The 19,984-nt window shown below is 38.0% G+C and overlaps 1 protein-coding gene across 1 annotated transcript in view; it reads left to right on the forward strand.

The window, feature by feature from the left end:
• The first annotated feature begins 6,592 nt into the window (after window positions 1–6,592).
• LOC107751785 (neurexin-3a) overlaps window positions 6,593–19,984 on the forward strand; it is a 307,078-nt gene continuing 293,686 nt past the window's right edge. Inside the window, exons 1-5 of the mRNA XM_016567557.1 lie at window positions 6,593–6,751; window positions 11,052–12,241; window positions 17,687–17,704; window positions 18,490–18,516; window positions 18,740–18,751. Coding sequence (XP_016423043.1) covers window positions 11,545–12,241; window positions 17,687–17,704; window positions 18,490–18,516; window positions 18,740–18,751 — 754 coding nt within the window. The 5' untranslated portion in view covers window positions 6,593–6,751; window positions 11,052–11,544. The remainder of the gene's footprint in view (window positions 6,752–11,051; window positions 12,242–17,686; window positions 17,705–18,489; window positions 18,517–18,739; window positions 18,752–19,984) is intronic.

The following is a 19,984-nucleotide window of genomic DNA, read 5'->3' on the forward strand; positions in this document are numbered from 1 at the left end:
GTGTGCAGTGAAATTTTACTGAGGAAAGTTTCCTGAACCTGGTAAGGGGCGTAACATTTCTGTCACACGGTTGAGGTATTCGGCCAATCACAACACACTAGATAGCCGGCCAATCAGAGCACACCGCGCTTTTCAGAACAATGAGCTTTGTAAAAATCGACACGTTTCAGAAAGGCTGGGCATAGAGGAGCAACAATAATGTACAGTATGTGGAAAATAATGTTTGTTTGTTTGTTTTTTTTACCTTAAACCGCGTAAACATTGCATTACACCAAATACAAAAAATAATGTTCTTTTTAGCAACGTCATATGACCCCTTTAAAACAAGACAAGAGACTAAGTATTTTCAGAGAAATCTAATAAAACTTAGTGAAGTAGTGAAACAAGACAAAAATTAAATAAATAAGAATAGAATGTGAAATAGACAAACTGTTAAAAAAAATCAACCAGAATGGCATATTAAAATTTTGCTAGAAGCACTAGGCTCATCTGCAGCATAAATGGCAATGTAAGTGCAGGCAGTGATGTATTTCATGTGCTGTTCCTCTACCCTTGTGCCTCTACACTTCTATTTAAAGCAAGCAGAATTGGCTTGACATAGATAAGTTCTTCTTTGCTCGAAAATAAATGGTCATGTTGCGGAATGAGCCAATGAAGACTTTTAAAGATGGCAGTGTAATCACAGTAATTAGAATCGAGGTGGGAGGACGGAGCACTCAGGAGCCAAGATGAAAGATCCACCGCTGCTGTAGAACAATATGAAACGGTGTGCATTATGCCCACTTTTTGTTTACATTTTTGCAATGAAAGAACAATTCCAAACCATCTCATCCATTTCCCAGAAATGCATTTTGACGGAAGGTTAAAACTTGAACTTGACATCGAGGAGAGAGTGAGATGGAGAAGGAGTTTTCAGAGACTGGCAGACAGGAGGAGGATAGGGGGAGGAAGTCGATGAAGTCAGATAACAGATTCAGAGAGACAGAAGTAGCTAGAGTGAGATAATCTCTATAAAATCAGCTCTGGGAAATGTAATGGAAGTTGGACCGATCTAGGGACAGGACGTGTCTAGTGTAATGCACTTATGATGTCAGGGCGAGTAATGAGCCACACGACATCAAGGAAATGAGGCTTTGATAATGTCTGCATTCCCAGAACTCAGGCAATGCCTATACTTCTTTGGAAAGAAAAGAGGCATGGGAAAGAAGTGAGAGAGAGAACTTCCCGCAATACATGTGGTTCAATCTATGTGAAAGAATGCTTGCAGAGAAGAAATACTTTCTGTACTGCGGAGGAAAAAAAGAAAACTTTTAAACCAAGGTGTTTTTGTGTGTGTGTGGTTTTTGTTTTTTATTGTGTTGTTGTTTTGCTTTTTGTTTAAGTTTTTGTTGTTGCTTTTTGTTAGATTTTTTTCTTGGTTTCAAAAAATATATATATATCTTTAAAAGTTACATTTACTTCAGAAGAAAAAAATTACATGAAATACTAAGACTTGTTTTCAGAGAATCCAACGTTTAGTAAAAATCTGAAAAGGGGTTACATATTTACTTTTCTTTCCCATTTAAAAATGCTTTTTAACATTTTAAACATAAACTGTTTGTAAATCTAGTTGAAGTTTTCTAAAAACAAAACTTGATATCCTCATCTTGTTAAAAAATATGGTATGTTACACAGAAGCAAATTTAACAGTACTGGAACAACAAACAACACGGTGCTGTTTGGCTAAGATAATTAATTATGTAATATTAAGGTTATAAATTAAAACAAAAGAAATGCACTTTCAAAATGTAATGGTAGGCAGCGGTGACTTGGGACTGATCCGATGTCAGCAGGTTTGGGAAGCCAAATAAAGGAATCATTAGCATGTTGATCTCAATATGCCAGATGGGAACCTTTGGGACTGTGAAGGCCTGTTTTCACTATTCATTTACAGTCTGTTACTTATCTAACTGTTGGAAGTGACCGTATTTGTGCCTGTTTGTGGGTAGGGGGCAAAACAGAAACGAAGAGTCACTAAGAAATACAATAATGAATGCTTAGGCCTAAAAAAATTGAACAGGTGAGGCTGTGCTCTGAGATAACAGGGTTGAGTAAGTTAGACAGGCTGTAAATGTGAGACACAGATATCCTGCACACAGGCTGATTCTCCACCACAGCTTCAGCATGGAGTGCTCGAGCAGATGCTCACAGACGGTTGATCACAGTGAGAGAATGAGAGAGATGTGTGATATGGAGATCTTGCTTGATGAATGTGAGAATCTCAGAGGAAATGTCAGTGAATGCTCCAGTGACTCAGTATGTTATCGCTCTTTCTTTTTTTCTCTAGTTTTCTATCTCTCTCTTTGTTTCTATCTGTCAGATTGTCTCTCTCTACACTGTTTCTCCTTTTTCTTAATGCCATTCTGGCTCTTCTGTCTTACACACACACACACGCGCACACACACACACGCACAAACATGCACACACACATGCACACACACACACACACACACACAAACAACTGATAGAAAATATGGTCCCACTTTATATTAAGTGGCCTTAACTACTATGTACTTACATCAAATAAGTAAGTACAATTTACTTACAGTGTTCATACTATATTGCAAAACACTTTTGCTGCTATTGAGGTGGGATACGGGTAAGGTTAGGGACAGGTTTAGTGGTTTGGGTAGGTTTAAGGGTGGGTTAAGGTTTAAGGGATGGGTCAATAGTGTAATTATAAATGTAATTACAGAAATTAATTACAGATGTAATTACATGCAGGTATATTTTAAAATATAAGTACAATGTAAAAACATGTATGTACACAATAAGTGCATTGTACCAAATGATTCATTTAAATGTAAGTACATAGTAGTTAAGTAGTAAAGTAGTTCAAATATTTTTCAGCTGCTTACTCGTTCAATCCCCCCCCCTCCTCTCTAAAATATTTTGAATGCTCACCTATATGACCATTTTTTTCATCACAGAAGCAATTTTCTCTGAAAACTAGTGTCATTTTTCTCAAGCTTTTAACGTTTAGTAATAAAATAAATATTTTAAGTCTTTAGTCTTATGATTTCCTTAGATCTCTTTATTTTTTAGGTTTACTAACATCAAATATCATTGGTTTCGTGACGTTGTGAGGTCTGACTTTGATTTTAAAATATACTTACATAAATATATTTTTGATAATTTGTAGTTATTTATATTTCCTATTTTATTTGTCAATTTTATTTATATTTTATATATATAAAATAATTTGTAAAATATTTATATTGTCCAAAATCATGTTTTAAAATAACATTTTGATCAATGATTTAAGAGTGAACAAAGCCTTCTAGTTCCCTTTACTACATGCAGCAAAAAAAAAAGGTTCTCAGAAACGTCTCGCAGATCATGATGTTTGTTCACATGACTTGCAAGAACTAATAATGAGGTTTGAGGTTTGTGCCGCCATATTTGATGTAGTCTGCCTATACTGCAAAAATATATATTTTCAGATGTATTTTTAAATATATTTGAACATATACAAAACATGAACAAAAAAGATTGATTTTACAGTATATTTTCATGAATACATTTTCTAAATATTTTAGTTATTTATATTTCCTCATATATTTTTTGTCCTTTTGTATATTTTGTATATAAAATATTTTAAAATGTTTATATTGTCCAAAATTGTGTCGCTTCACGAATGGACCTTGTTGACTTTCATAATTTGGACAAGATATTTTGTGTTCTGCAGAAGAATGAAAATCTTACGAATTTGGAATGACATGAGGGTGAGTAAATGATGACAGAAGAAGAAGTTCAGTAGTATACATTAGAGATCATAAATAATGCGCAAACTATTCCTTTAACTGATTATTTGTAGTGTACATTCACCCTGAATGTTAAATTATGGTGTATACAGTTTATTGTACCCCCAGCAGGAAGCTCTTCTCTATTTTATCCGATTTTACCATTTTATGAAATGGTGGTTTTAGATTTGCTCAGACTAAGACTTAAAATCATGCAGCAGAAACCTGACTTTCTTATGCGCTTTGCAAACAGAGGTCTTTCACAGTAAAGCCAGCCATTATGCAGTGACTGAACTTATCCTTTTTTCCCTTATCATCCTTTTACAACAAAGCTTGTGTTGCTTGTCTGATTTCCTTCTGACACTAGACTTGAATAAGAGTGTGTGTGTGTGTGTGTGTGTGAGAGAGAGAGAGAGAGAGAGAGAGATGCCTTGGCTGGTAGTTGAGACCTTTAAGAATTAACTGCAGAAATCAATATCTGCAGAATGCTACCCTGTAAACTCTCTCCTTACATGCCAATAATGCCAGAGCAGCTAGCAGGCAGGTTGTTTGCAGTGCTTAGGAGAGTAAACAGATGGTTTCCTCTGCTGTCTGTTTTATTGTGTACTGTACAGGTGTACTGTGCTGTTTTATGCACTCAGATTGTAATTGAGAGCAAAGGCTGTCATCTGTTCCTCTCTTTTGTTTTATGTTATGATATATTGAATGACAACAGGTGGCAAACATCCCACTGTAATGCTTCAACATAAATCATCTGCAGATAAACCTCTCAGTCTCATGCCAAGTCTGCTGTATTTACATGGGAAAGTTAAAGGAATAGTTCATCCCAAATTGAAAATTTGCTGAAAATGTACTCACTCTCAGGCCATCCAAGATGTAGATGGGTTTGCTTCTTCATTGGAAAGGATTTGGAGACATTTTGGAGTCAGAATGAGAGTTCAAACAGCTGATAAAAACATCACAATAATCCACAAGTAATCCACACAACGCTGCATGTTGTAAGGAACAAATCCATCATTAAGATGTTTTTAACTTCAGCTAAAATACATGTCCTCCATCCATTATATTGCTTTCTCCAGTGAAAAAGTAATCTTGTCTGAATCAGGAGAGCTTTAAGGCTGCTCTGTAAAGATGCATTGCTGCATAAATGCAGCTGTGTCTCAAATACAGCATTTGTGCAGCATTTTATGCCCTGTCATGCAACTTATATTTAAAAAAAAAAAAAATTATTTACAATTTGATATTTATTACATTTTATTTATATTTAAAATGCTTTTTCAATTTCATAGCATTTTTCAGCCATGTTGCTTCAGATGCAGCTTTTGTGCACATAAATGATTGATTGATTGTTGATTGACTGATTAAGATTAATCAGAAGATCAAGTTGTTATTTTCATTAAAAATTATGAGGTAAAAAATGAAACATGCATGAATAGTTCACAATAAGATCAATAACATGCAGTTAGAAAATATATAGGGTCACAGCAGTCACAGAATTCATGGAATGCACATTATTTACAATACATTTTTATGATAGTTAGTTTTACACATTTTACAATGTTTACTCCAGTTCCACAGGTTTAGAATCTGTCTCTGCCTACTTAATTAACAATGTGATGTATATCTTTACATCTATCAATATCTTCACATATCTCTGTACAACACAGTGTTAGTATCTTTTATACTGCAGTAGATCAAACGACATGGGGTTTGCATGAAAACAACAGTTGTGATATGCCACCTAACCTAGTTGTGTACTAGTAACGACAGGAAATTAGTGGGATGTGAGTGAATAGGTGTCAAGCTTTCAGGTGAAGGGACTGTTTCTTAGAGGGTGGTTTGGAAAGCTTGTCTTTGTGTCTGAAATGTCCTGAAGGGAATAAAGAGAGCCAGTCCGTCACACAGGGCTTGTAGATGCCTCAAGACCTATTAGTCGTTGGTGAATACTGGAATGGACAGACACACAAAAGAGTGGAAGCCTAAATTTCATTCTTACTGTGAGAATGAGACCAAAACATAGTCATCTCACAGGCACTGCATGGGATAAAGCACTACTAGAAGAATTCCAACACTGCAACATGCTTACCTCTGATCTAGCTTCTCTGCCTCAAACACGTATCATACAGTTTCAGATGAGCTGGACTCTGCAGGCCGGAGAGGGTCGATCTATTCAACTTGAAGACACGCTCAATATTCTGTAGGATCTATGATGGATCATTTGGGCTGCAAATCAATGACATGGCCAACACCTATTGATCGCAATGTTAGTTTTTGAGCGTGTAGACTTCACTTACGTCCCAAGTAGCAAACTATCTGGAAAATAGCTTTATACTCTTTTGGAAGTCAAAATACATTGCCACTAAACAGCAGCTGTTGCACAGCAGTGTTTGCGGTGAAGTTCAGCACCAAGGACAGCAGATTCTCTCAAGCCTTTCCTGTTGTTATAAGTGCATCCACAAGTAAAACTTGAAGTTAAAAAAAAACTTTTTTTTTTTTATTGAATCTATTGACCATGTTACAATGGATCCCCCCTTGAGGAAAATGTTTTACTTGAGTCAAGTCAGCACGGTTCTACAAATATAAGTAAACACAACCATCTCGTAGACATTTCGAGTACCTTTTCCACATATAAATGTTTCTATCGCTTCAAAAAGAAACTCGTTTGTTTTTAGCCAAGTTTCCTATCAGATTTTACTAACGTACACCTTTAAATGGCGCGAGCCTCGCAGTAAAATGAGGCGGGGTCGCGCGGCTCGTGTGTGAAAATCTCGTGATTGTCCAACAGAGTCTCTGAGCGCGCGGCTCTCTGTAACTGCAAGCGAGCACAGAACGAGGCAAGAGCACGCGGGTAAAACATCCTCACAGGACCGCGAAAAAACGTTATTTAGCGGCGTTGACCAAACGTATAGAGCCTGTTGGGAATGTAATGTGGATTATTCCGGTTTGGGATATTTTTTACGAAAACTGAGGTTAGTCTGTTTCTTTTTTTGGTACGGAATGAATGAAAGCTCACCGGGATGTTAAAGTTCATCGCTTACTTCGAGTATTTACACTTAGTTGGTTTGTTTTTACGTTGTAAATCACGGTTGTTGTTGAATTTTACTTTTATTTCTGTGAACGAGGCGTGTTGCACTGAATCGAAATAAATGGCATTCGCGTTGTTTCGCGGAGAAGCGCGATAAAAATACGAAACTACATCATCATTCAGACCAACAAGAAACTAAAAGACACTTTGTCTAACTTTAAAAATGCGTTTAATAGTATTTATTCTTCAAGAATATATGGTCAAATTCTATACAGAGCATAGTGTGGAAACTGTGTATTGCGTAAAAATAAGTGTGTATTGCCTGTTTTTTTTTGTCTGCTGCCTAAAATATCACAGAATATTTCGTTTATCTTCAATAAGTTAGACAACATAGGCCTCTGTTCTAGTAGCTAGTAATCACGAAAAAAACACGCCCTTTCCTCCGTAAACATGTAACAAACAATTTCGCGCTTTGCTCGCAGGAGACCTGTGTTATTCTTAATCTGTAAAAGTAGCTGTGAATAATGAATGAGTTCTCAGGTGTCTGTGGAGCCCATGATCAACTGCCACTCAGGATTAACCACGCATGCCCACTACAGGTCCATCCTCATGAATGCTACTAGACATGGACTGGTCAAATAGCCTACAAGAACGCATATCCATGTTCCCATTTCTTTTTAGAGCATGTATGAAAATGTATTATACATTTGCTATGAATTTATTTGGCTAAAATTTATTTTTAGGATGCACACATGTGGTGTACTTAGCCTAATACATTTTACTATTATGATCCGTTAGTTTAGCACTTTATTCTGGGATTTATTAGACTAAATGTGCAGGAAAATTTAAGCAGAGTAATTTAAAAAAAATGTATTTATTTAAAAATATATATAAATAGTTTAAGGTTGGCTATTAACACGTTGCAGTGATTTAAAAATATTTACGAACCCTTATAAATTATTCGATATAAATATCTGTCTTGATGTCACAATAAGCGAAAGGTTAGATTTTTAAAAACTGATTTTTGGCACGGTTTCACACCTAACATGCACAGTCAGCTTTTTTCGTCTCGCTTTGAAGTGCTCAAGTGAGTACAGTGCATTATTAGAATATCTTAATTCGTTCTCATCAATTTGTAGTGGCTCATTTAGATCTCCTGGAATTTAATAGACTTTGGTAATTCACTATAACACACACTCGCGCGCTCACACACTAATTTTAAAGGTAGGCTATTCAGGCTTGTGCTTTTTATTACATTCCACGTTTTCGTCAAAATAATAATTGGGCTACACCCACTGTATTTGTGTCTTAATATTTTTGCCGTAATGTTAACACATCCACCCAGGCAGTATTGTATGTCCTGAAATTGTCGGGGTAGATAATATTTCCTGATCTCGGCCTTGTCACACGCTTTCATCGACGATTTTTTTTCACAGCTGATATAAATGAAAATGAACACGTATGTCTGAATTAAAATAATATATCATATATTTATCCGAGCGTGTTTTATTTTTCCATGACGCTGATGTATAATTTCACCCTGTATTGTTTTGTGACCTCTTTTGTGTGAAATAGTAATGCACTGTCTAATGTAAATCATTTTGTCGGTGTGTTTATACATGTGCACATTTATCCGTGCCTTATTTTGAGGGATTGAATTGTGCACTAATAATTTGGATCAAAAGCGACATTTCATTGTATTAGAGCACATTTTGTGTGTATATTGTTTACCATTTTAGACGGGTGAAACGAAGCGAAATGCTGTTTTAAAAACGAAATATTGGTGGACAAAAACCTTTCAAATTTAATCATCCATATTAACGATTTTTTTTGCTAAAAATATTACTCTCAGTATAATTATGTACATCTATTTAAAATGTATTAAATGTTAAAATTAAAATTAAAACGTTAGCTAATATTAAAAGAAAAGGACGTTTACATTTATATTGTTTCGTTTCCCTGTATTTTTTGTTCTCACGGGTGTTGGTTATAATCTCCATTTACATATCAAGCCAAGACAGCTAAATGATCTTAATGTAACTGAGGTATTTTTCCATAGAAATAAACAAATTAGAATAATTCAGACTGATAATTCTAAAACGGAAAATACACATATATGCACATATAGTGTATTATGTTAAATGAACACTATGTAAAATATGAAATATATCTTTGTTTTGTTTACCGAATATATAAGTGTTTTTCAAGCAACATAAATTCATTTCCTACTTTTGTAACAAATATCGTTCTTCCGCGTTTTGGTTATTATAATTTTTTTGTAATTCTTTAAGATCGCCTTTTTGTCTGTGTCGCATTGAAGAATATTTCCTATTGGCGTTGTGTAATGCTCAGTTCCAAAACAATCATCGAATGTGCTCTGCCTTTCTAATACACCGCAGTGTGACGTGATCTTTCTGTCTTGATCAGAGCCCTATATAATGCACACACTCCACACCTTTACCACAGTGAAATTTGGTCATAAATCATTACTAATCCTATGGTTCTGATTATGATGAGTATTATAGTGAATCATTCCACAAGGATGGTGTGTTTTGGCAAGGTGAAATAATGCCTTAAACGACTGCTGCAGAGACGCTCCTGCTTTATTCTGCTCATAAGTTGCTGTTCCTCTGCAGTGGGTTGTTTAGGGGGTTGCTGGTGGCACCCGTGCCCACTCTGGGTCACGGGGGGAAGCTACATGAGGCCAAGTAGGAGCCTCACGCCTCCCATTCGCCGGCTGGCAGCCCAGGAGGAGAGCACCGGATGCTGATGTCATCCATTTTGGCCCAGCTCTACCTCACCCACACCTCCGCTCCACCATGCGGATACTCGACGGCAACCGTGTCACGTACAGAGCCGAGCTCGCTGAAATAGTGTGCGCCTCCTCCCAAAGCCACCATGATATCATCGGGGCGCACTGGAGGACATTTTGTCGCAGCTCTTCTGGTGTAATGGCAGAGCGTAATTGAGGCACCTGTGGTAAAACCCAGCTTTGTGTGTCTGATGAATGGTTGGGCCTGCTGTCATTATCATGCCCCCCTTCCTCCATTACACCACCTTCTCCTACTCGCCAACTTTTGAAGTGGGATCCAAATGCAGGGGTTTTATTTTGTGGCGTCGTGTGCCGTTCCCAGTGGGGTGTGTCAATCACATATCAATGAGGACAATGATGTGCTCAGTTTAGCCTTTTCACCTGTCTCCTCCTCTTCACAAGCCCTCGCTCGACAAAAAAAAAGAAAAAGAGAAAGCACACATGCATATTTCGAGGTGTGGGCGTGTGCCAACGTGGGGTATCTGTTACAAGCATGCAGTCTCTTGCTCTTTTTTTTTTCCCTCTTCAGCTGCAGCAGGCAGAGCTCTGATGGCATGCATTGTGTTTCGGGCTCGGCTGAATCGCGTGGGCTGCTGGCAGTATTGTCCTGCCGTACCTGCTGCCTACGCCTCTGGCAAGGACACTGGCAATATTAGATGTCTATTAGGTTACACCTTGCATGTTGCCATGTAATTGGAGCCTATTCGTTTATGCACATTGGGGACACATGTTATTAAGAGGAGCCGGAGCTGCGTTTTGCCTTCACAAAAGTCCTACTAATCTGTGCTGGTTCAAGGCCAAACGTCAGCTCAGCATGGGAAGCTTCTCTCATATTTGTAGAACAAAACAGAACATTTTGTTTGTGCTTGAGGATGTGTAAAAAAAACTAATTATTTTAATACATAAAATAAACATTTTCTTTGCATTTTTACTGCATCTTGTTATGCAGCAGCAGCATTCCTTTAAAAATAAAATATAATAAATAATCGTTTCTTCATGCAACACGTTTTTTTAAATGTTAGCAAAATATTATAGGTGTTTAGATGACTATGGTGCTGGAAATGTGGAGTATATGTCATGGGAAAGTGTAGACATGCATATTATTGTTTTGCATTGTGCATCCTGCAGAAAGCCTTTTAAAATCCCACATCATCAGATAAACATGGACTCACTACAACAGAATGATAGTTGGAGCTGCCATGTGAATAATGCTGGTAATTTAAACAGAAACTTTTAATTAGGTTTTATCAGGAGTTGCATGAGACATTTAAATGCAGCTTTTCATGATTATAATTGTGAAAGTGTACTGAATTGTTTTGTTAAATTATATATTTTTATGCTTTTGTGTTTTATGCATAAAAAAAATCACACACTAGATTGACTGAGACATCCGTGGATTCATTTGTAATTTGATGCTTTTCTATTTTGACAGCTATTGTGCGCTAGACAGGGCAGAGTAACCCTATGGACTACATTACCCACAAGGCATCATGCAGTCTGTGCTGGTTTCCCTAAATACAGAAAGAGTCCGACCTGGAGGACCTGTCTGGACGATTGAGGTCTGAGGAGATACCAGAAGAAAACAACACCTCAGCAGACACACCACACCTCATCTGCTCGTTTCTCAAGTCGATCCATTCCAGGAAACGTGGAAGAAGTACTTTTATTGTCGCCTGACAGAGATTGGATTGTTGTGCAATGTCATTGGCCTTATGACTGTTATTTAAGACTGTTCTCCTCCTAACTCCCTCTCCTCTTTTAGGATATTTTTTGTTTGTCGCTGCGTTGACGATCTCACCTCTTCTCTGGTATCTCTGGGCATATACTGTTGGATGTACTTTGGATATACTGACCTTTGAACCAAAGCTAATTCAATGATTTCCTTCTGTTCAGGATAATAACCCCAAATCTCCAGCACTTTTACAATGAATTTCTTCAGATTCCCAGTCCAGTTGCAGCTGCTGATCAGTACTGTTCTTGGTCCCTGCTTGGGCCTGGAGTTTACAGGGTCGCAAGGCCAATGGGCACGCTATCTCCGCTGGGATGCCAGCACCAGAAGTGACCTCAGCTTCCAGTTCAAAACAGACGTGCCCACTGCCTTAATCCTGTACTTTGACGATGGCGGCTTCTGCGACTTCCTGCAACTCATGGTGGTCGAAGGGAAGCTCCAGTTGCAGTTCAGCATTGATTGCGCCGAGACCACAGTTGTATTGGACAAGCAAGTCAATGACAGCAGCTGGCATTCTGCCACCCTGAGCAGGTACAATCTGAGAACTGTGCTGGTTCTGGATGGAGTGAGCAAATCGAGCGAGGTGCGGCCACAGAGGCAGTACATGAAGATTGTTAGTGACCTCTTCCTGGGTGGAGTCCCTCAAGATATTCGTATTTCTGTGCTCACTCTCCCGACAGTGAAGGATCTTCCAGCGTTTAAGGGAATTATCAGGGAACTGAAGTACAATAACAAGGAACCTATTCTACTAAGTAGCCAGAGGGTTCGCATGGACATAGAGGGGATCTGCATGGAGAACCCATGCGAGAATGGAGGAACGTGCTCTGTTGTGGATGGGGAACCACTTTGTGATTGTTCTAAGACGGAATATGTGGGCCGATTCTGCAATGAAGGTAAAACGGTTTATTATAAAATATTATTTATTATAAAAGTCTTGATGACTTTGTAATGTGTATACAATGTACATTTTTTTTCCCCCAAACGTTTATTGGCACCCATCTAATTCTACTCTAAATTGTCAGTGTTAACTGCTGAAATGTGAATAATGTTTCCCAGAATCCTTCATGCCACTGAAGTTTGACTCTAAGGTCCAGGTTAATGGCGTCTCTTAGCTTGTCTACAGAAAGCTGCCCTGTTTTGTGCATTGGCAGGCGTTTTGTGCTGGAAATTTCTCAATCAGCTTCATAAGACCCTCCTCTATTCCCCCATCGCTTCTTACGGTCAATTGAAAGTGAATGCACTACTAGCAAAGCCTGCTTTTTACCTCTGTAAAGCATAAAAGCTGTTTGTCTCTGGCAAGCGTTTGTGTGTGTGTGTGTGTTAATCGTGCCCGGCTGAGGAGGTGGGGTGTTAGGATGTTAAGGTGCCTTTTCAGATCCCTTGGTTGTTTTTCTGAAGTGGCCATTTTAGTTTCTCTGGGGATTTGAGGAGGCCATTTCACAGCTCTGGGTTTTGTTGTTGCACCTCTTCAACAGAGAATGAATCATAGACGGGGGATAATTGCCAATTTTAAACATGTCAATTGCAATTCTTTATAGCGACATTACTAGTTTTCCTAGAAAGAAAATTTTATGACCCTGGTTACTGAAATGTGCTCATTCATATACAGATCTGCTGGTTTGCGCACATTTATTTTGAAAGTATAATCATAACTAAAATAATTTTGTTATACCCCAGAAGAAAATCACAACTTTGAGTTCTTTCCCATTAAACATGTTTTAGATCCTGGTAGATGATCCTGATGAATGAAAGGTACAACATGTGTTTTTATATATATATGTTTCTCTGCTTCTTTTGATAATTTTTGCTTTAAATATATCCACTTATATGCTTTATTGTAACAAAAACAATAAGGGTTATCTTTACCTGATAAATAATAAATAATGAATTTTAATGAACAAGAAAACAATTACAGAAACTAATGTGCATATATCCTGTCTTGATTGCACCTAAACTTTCCCCCCCTTTTGACTGGAGTGTTTAAGCTGGGTGATTGATTGGTGATCAGTGCTCAGAGCCCTTTGAGTTGTTACTCTCATTTTAGACACAACCTCTCCTGTGATTCTCTCCTTAATTACACAATTACTGAATGTGATTAAAAGGTTAAAGCCAGGATGCTATCTGTGTACTCATGTATTTTATACAGAAGTGAATGTGTATGCATGTACAGCCTGTTTCAGAGCGCAAGAAAGTGAAAATGAGAGAAAGAGGGATGTGTAGAAGACTGGGCACTAGGGTTAGATTTATTGGTTGTAAAGTGAACAGAGTTTTGGGCTTGATTTACAGCCGTTGTTCCTCTCCATCTTGTTTGGCTGACTGGGTCCTGCAGTCCACTGATAGGGGCTAAAGCCAGACGTAAAAGCAGCTTTGATGGCTTTGAATGCTGGGAATCAGTTCAGCCAATCATAAAAGAATAAATAAAACGTTTTTGGAGGCCATTTATACTGGTGCACAGGGGCAGCCTGAACTTAAAGGCACTGTAAAACTACAGCTGAACTTTCTCCGCTGGCGTCTCTTACAAATCCAAATTAAAACCAGTATTGTGAAATGACACATTAATGGGTGACATCAGTGTTTGATAACAGCTTTACAAAAATCCACTGAGCAATCTTAATTCCATCTTAATCTTGTGTCTTCAGGCTTTTGAAACATCTGTACGTGGGTAATAAATATCAGGTCGGAGCCATATGGCAAGCTGGTCTGAAGTGTTAAGCATTAGCCTTACGTACGTTTGACTGAATCCAATTGCCATAGCAGCGGCAACAACAATCTGACACTCCTCTTGATGGCCAGATGGCTAAAATGGCCTCAGAACTGTTTTGCGTTACCGTGGCGTATGTTCCTCGCTCTGTGAAAGTCGTGATAGCAACGGCGCTACATCATTTGCGAAAACGCGTAATCTTTTGGCGGATTAGAATAATAAACATTTGGCAGCCAAACAAACACTCAATCTGTCTTCCCATGCGGATGGTCTCTGAATTGGTACGCTGAGGTTTATGTTTAAGCCAGCCACTCTTTACAAATCTCCTCTTGTTTTTTAAAGGGGGGGTACAATGCTGTTTCATGCATTCAGAGTTGTTTACACTGTTAAAGAGTTGGATTCTCATGCTAAGCATGGACAAAATTTTTCAGAGAGTTTTTTTTTTCGATCGTGGCTCTTCATGACGTAGATGAGGGTGGAACTCCTTATATGGGCATTTCTCCCGGAAGAGCGCGCCCGCGCACACATCGACCAGAACGAGAGCAAGAGTGCGCCCATCAACGCGCTTCATTCAGCAGCGCTGCACGGGACTCGCTCTGGAAGAATGTCTCTAAAGAAGTGTGTTTTTGTTTGTAAGGGAAAGATAACTTTGTTAAGCTTCCTAAAGAACCCAGCGTTATGTAAACAGTGGATGCAGTTTGTTTTTCCGGAGCAGCAATGCAGTTTCACAAGCGTGTTTGTTGACTAACATTTTATAAACAAGGCCCAGTTCGACACTGGATTAGCACATCCTTTGATACTGAAGGATGGAGCGGTCCCAGCTATAAAAGATACCGGTCATGATTCAGAACTGCAGACGGTAAGTGAAACTGCATCAAATGTCTGTGTTTTGTAGGCAGTCGGAGCTCAAGTGCTCGTCAATCTTTAGCTCCGCCCACAGTGCGCCTCCAGGAGCTCGGCTTTTTCCGGAGAGAATCGTAAAGCTGTATCTTTCTTTTATAAATATGATAAAACTAAAGACTTTTTGGAGATATGAAGGATGCAGTACTACTCTATAGGTACTCAAGATTAACATGTGATTGGGTGAAACTGTGTGTGTTATGTCCCCTTTAATGAAAACACAGCAAATTTAAAAGTGTATTACGAGGATATATAGAACTTAGAGTTGTTTTTTAAGGATAAGACACTAAACCTTTTCTAGTTATGGTTAATTAATGTTTGGAATTTTTGTATATGAGACCTGTTCTAAGTAATTGAATTTAACATTTTCACTTTTTGAACAAAATTGTTCAGAAAATGCAATTTAGTATTATGGTTAATAATTTAACACATTTTAGAAAATGATTTCTAAATGTGTTGAGAAACATATTATATTCACTTGACTCCTTATTGCAGGGATCATTACAATTTGTTGTGGATCTAGATTAAATTAGTAAAACACTCTTCACTTGTTGCTGTTGAGAATTTAAGGAAAAGATCTTCTGATGTGCCACAAATAAACATTAATTTCTGATTCACCACTGTTTCTGAGAAACTAGGTCATCGTAGAAGGCTGACAGTGCATGTAGACATTCATATTCCAGCCAGAACTTCAGTACAGGTCAACTCAAGAGCTGAACGCATCAATCGAGTCACCATGGCTCTCACATCCCGAGTGTAACTCAGCATTCCCCACTCTCCAATCACATCCTAATACTTTCCACACCAGGTTAATGCATCTCATCAGATGACTTAATGTCCTGTACCAGTCTTTAACAAGCACGGCAGACAGACACTCACTTACACATTGGAACATGTCCCGAAAATGAGTGACCATGAGAGACAACATATTGCATTTTCAGCCAGTACAGACATCAACACATACAGGACTAAATTAATGTCTAATGTAGCTATAATTGCTCAGCACTAAAAGCATTTCATGGAGGCAGACCCCATCAGGATTCCCTTAATATCCTGTATTAGATGCCGTTTGTGTGCACTGGCAACAGATAAATTGGTTAATTTGGCCTGTCGGTGTCTGGTACTAAAAAATCTACAGTAAAATCTGCAATTCTTTGGAGTCATATGAAATAATTTATATAATAATTTGAATAATCTCAAAGTTAGCTAAATATGAATAAATTAAAAATATGTATACCTAATAATAGTTATGTCTATGAATATTTTAAAATATCTATGTATGTGTGTATATATGTATATATATGCAAGCATATGCATATATTTGCACATGCACATTTACAATTTATAAAAAAAATAATCTGTAACACTTCAGGAACATGTGTTTAGTGAAGTGAAGTGAAGTGACATGTGGCCAAGTATGGTGACCCATACTAGGAATTAGTGCTCTGCATTTATCCCATTCAAAGTGCACACACACAGCAGTGAACACACACCCACCGTGAACACACACCCGGAGCAGTGGGCAGCCATTTTTTGCTGCGGCGCCCGGGGAGCAGTTGGGGGTTCAGTGCCTTGCTCAAGGGCACCTCAGTCGTGGTATTGAAGGTGGGAGAGAGCGCTGTACATTCACTCCCCCCACCTACAATTCCTGCCTGACCTGAGACTCGAACCCGCAACTTTTGGGTTACGAGTCTGACTCTCTAACCATTAGGTTACCACATTAGGACCACGACTTCCCCCGTTTAAACCCCGCTCTACTATTAAAACTAGAGTATTTACTCAATCTAAAGGGTTTTACAATAACCTTCAAAAATGTATATATGTATATTTTATATGTATGTATATGTATATGTATATGTCTTATTTTTTTTTTTGTCAAATAAATAAATAACTTTTTTAAAGCCTAAATGCTACATAATGGCTGTATTTTAAGAGATTTTTTTTTTTGCCGTGTTTAACAGCTTAAGTTGAACACAATAAAAGCACCACTCCTAATTTATATCAAAGCTTGATAATTGCTGTCCTCACAAATCGAGTAGTTGGATGTTCGGATGATCATGAACCATCCCTAGCCAAAACAGATTAGAAAAATAGTAGATTAGCTGTTATTCATCACACAGAGCATTGCAATGCCCGTTTATCAGTGTTGGATGCCCTTTGGTTTGGGAGACGACCAGAGTGCGTTAATGAAATAAGTCAGCCCAGTGCTTCAGTGCGAAAGGCGGCCTGTGACACAAAGAGAGAGAGAGAGAGAGAGAGAGAGCGTGTCTACAATGAGAGTAAACGCTACCAGGCTCTGAGTATGGAACAGTGCTTTTGACAAACATCAGCGTGCCGTAAATCCACAACCCTCTCTAAAGGGAGCAGGTTCTGTTGCCTGTTTGGATTTATGACCCAGGCGTGGATGTGGGCTCTGGGAGTGTGTGTAAGTCTTGGAAGATGAACTAAACTTCTTAGATGTTGGTGTGCCATGGTGTTCATACACCACAGATCTGATCCCCCTCCTCATTTCCTAGGGAGAAGAGGGAGTGGATGGATGGATGCAAGGGGCATTTTAAGGGTTTCTGTGTACATGCACAGGGCAGATGTCTGCTCGGTGCATGCTGGCAGGTGTGTCAGAGTTTGCATGATAGTTTTCATGCAAAGGAAATATGAGTGGGCTCTAATGGCTGCAATGTTTCTCTCCTCTTTTTTTTTTCTTTTTTCCATTTTGTTGTCTTTGCTGCAACACCATCAGAGGCCAACAGCATCCCAGGTGAGTTGATAATATCCTTAAGGCTGTATTGAAGCGGTCTTTTACGGGCAGTGAAAGCGTTAATGGTGTAGAGTACACAAGTATTCAAATATACAGGAACATAAACAGATATTTTCAAATATAACAATCTCAGAATTATCATAATAAAAAATACTTAAAGTTGTGATGAAGCAGAAGTAGGGATAGATATAAAAAAATGAAAATGAAAGAACTGTTCACAATAAGATCTATAATATGCATTTGGAAAAATTAAATTTGACTTTAATCACTACATTAATCATTAAAATCAGCATACTTTGTCACATTTATATTAAACAACAAATAAAATGCACCACACTGTAAAAAAGGATTTTTCAAAGTTGTAGACAAAACAAAGATTATTGGAGTATGTTTTACGAGGAAATACCATTTCAGCCTTTCTACTTCAAAATTTCACATTTAATTAAATGTGTTACTTGCCATTTATTTGTAATTAATTGTCAAATTTAGCAGTTTCTAAGTGAAAAAAAAATTCTACACCAGTTTTTGACTATATTTGTCTATAGGTGACTATATTCCTAATATATTTACAACATATCTTATTTAAGTTTACTCTACTACCAAAAATGTATTGAGCCGTCACAATAGGTAAAAAAACAAACAAACTAAAACTCATTTCCAAAATTAAACTTAAAAATTAAGATGTTCATAAACCTTTTCTTCTGCAGAGATGTGATGTCATTGTATGCGCTGATACATACCTAAAGATGTTCTCCTCTTTCTGTCATTTTTTCTGTTTCTCAAAGGATTTGCACACATGATGGCAGATCAAGGTATGCCACACCCCTTCACTTGTATTCACTCTGTTGACGAGATTGATTATATTTTGCATGCCTGAATTGACTGAATTGCTGTGCACTGACTGGGCTAAACTGTAACTCTGAACCTTGAATGCATAGATGTGAACTGTGCTTTGATTGTTTCTTCATATCTCTACATGCTTACCTTCTGTGGATACTCTTTATCTCTCTGTTGCCTTTCATCTCCTTTCTCAAGCCAAGGGCAAAGGTACAGAACCGTTTTCTTCCTCAAGTTCTGCTCTCTTATGTTTGCATTCTTGTTTTTAGCACTTTTTTGCTAATAGCTGCTCACTATGGGTGACTGGATCAAGAGTATAATTAAATGAGAGTTAATTGAAGACAAACACACAGGTATTTTGACTGCAGCCTGAGTGGTCTGAACTGTGGTGTCTGCCTCCCTGGTGGTCTTATACCCAGTAGATATTTGTCTCAGCTGCTAAAATGCTTAAACGGCCCAGTATGACTCAGTCTCATGAGGGTTTGTCTAGCTTGAGACCATGAATGACGCTTTATTTGCCATGCAGTGTTTGTTGTAGTTTGGATCTTGCATGTGGATTTTTGAGAGATGTTGTGTTTGTGTTCAGTCAGGTGCCACAATGACTTCCTCCATGTTTTTTTTAAAGAAAGAAAGTAAGAAAGGACTGTGATATTTCAGTCTGTCAGTACATGTGTGATGTCATGTCATTTCATAGCTGGCTTCTCTAGTGAGGCTTGTAGATGGACCCGATTTAGCCTTGACTTGCTGCTGGGCTGAGCATCCCTGTGGAACGCTGTTGTACCACATGCCATCCTGCTGTCTCACCTGATCCAATATTTCAGCATGTCTCGGAGTGGCCAAATAACTTCATTCTTCAATAGTCAAGACCTGGAATTGGCTTGATTCTTTGCAGGACCTCAGTGCATCCACCAATGTGCAATCACACACAGTATAGCTGAATTATTTAAGTTCTCAGGTTTTCAGGGTGATTGCCAAATGTTTCTCTTTGCTTGGAGAGTCTCCCTTTCCCCCCACAATAGAGATTTTAGTGCAGACCTGAGTACTTTTAGCTTCAGATTTGTTTTGTTGGTGCAGCATTCTTTGTGTGAAAACTTGTGAGTATGCTTGTTTTTTAGGGATTGATCAGTTGCTAATGTGCGATTATGAAAACGTAATAAATGCAGACTTTTCAACTTTAAAACATTTAATTTTTAATATTTTTATTTTTTAAAACAACATTTTGGGCATATGCACATCAAATTTATTTGTCAGCTGACAAAATGATCAAAATTCCCTTCCCTAGTACAGTTCTGGTGGACTTCAGATTGATTTGCAGTTGGTTTGAAAGCAGTCCATTCTAATAGACCTTAATCAGGTTAGACGCCATATTGAATTTTACGCAGATGAAAACAAGACTGTGAGGAACATACTTGTACATACTGTATGTATGTATGTATGTATGTA

Source organism: Sinocyclocheilus rhinocerous, unplaced genomic scaffold (genome assembly GCF_001515625.1).
Source record: "Sinocyclocheilus rhinocerous isolate Xijiao unplaced genomic scaffold, SAMN03320098_v1.1 scaffold993, whole genome shotgun sequence".
Taxonomy (NCBI): Eukaryota; Metazoa; Chordata; class Actinopteri; order Cypriniformes; family Cyprinidae; genus Sinocyclocheilus; species Sinocyclocheilus rhinocerous.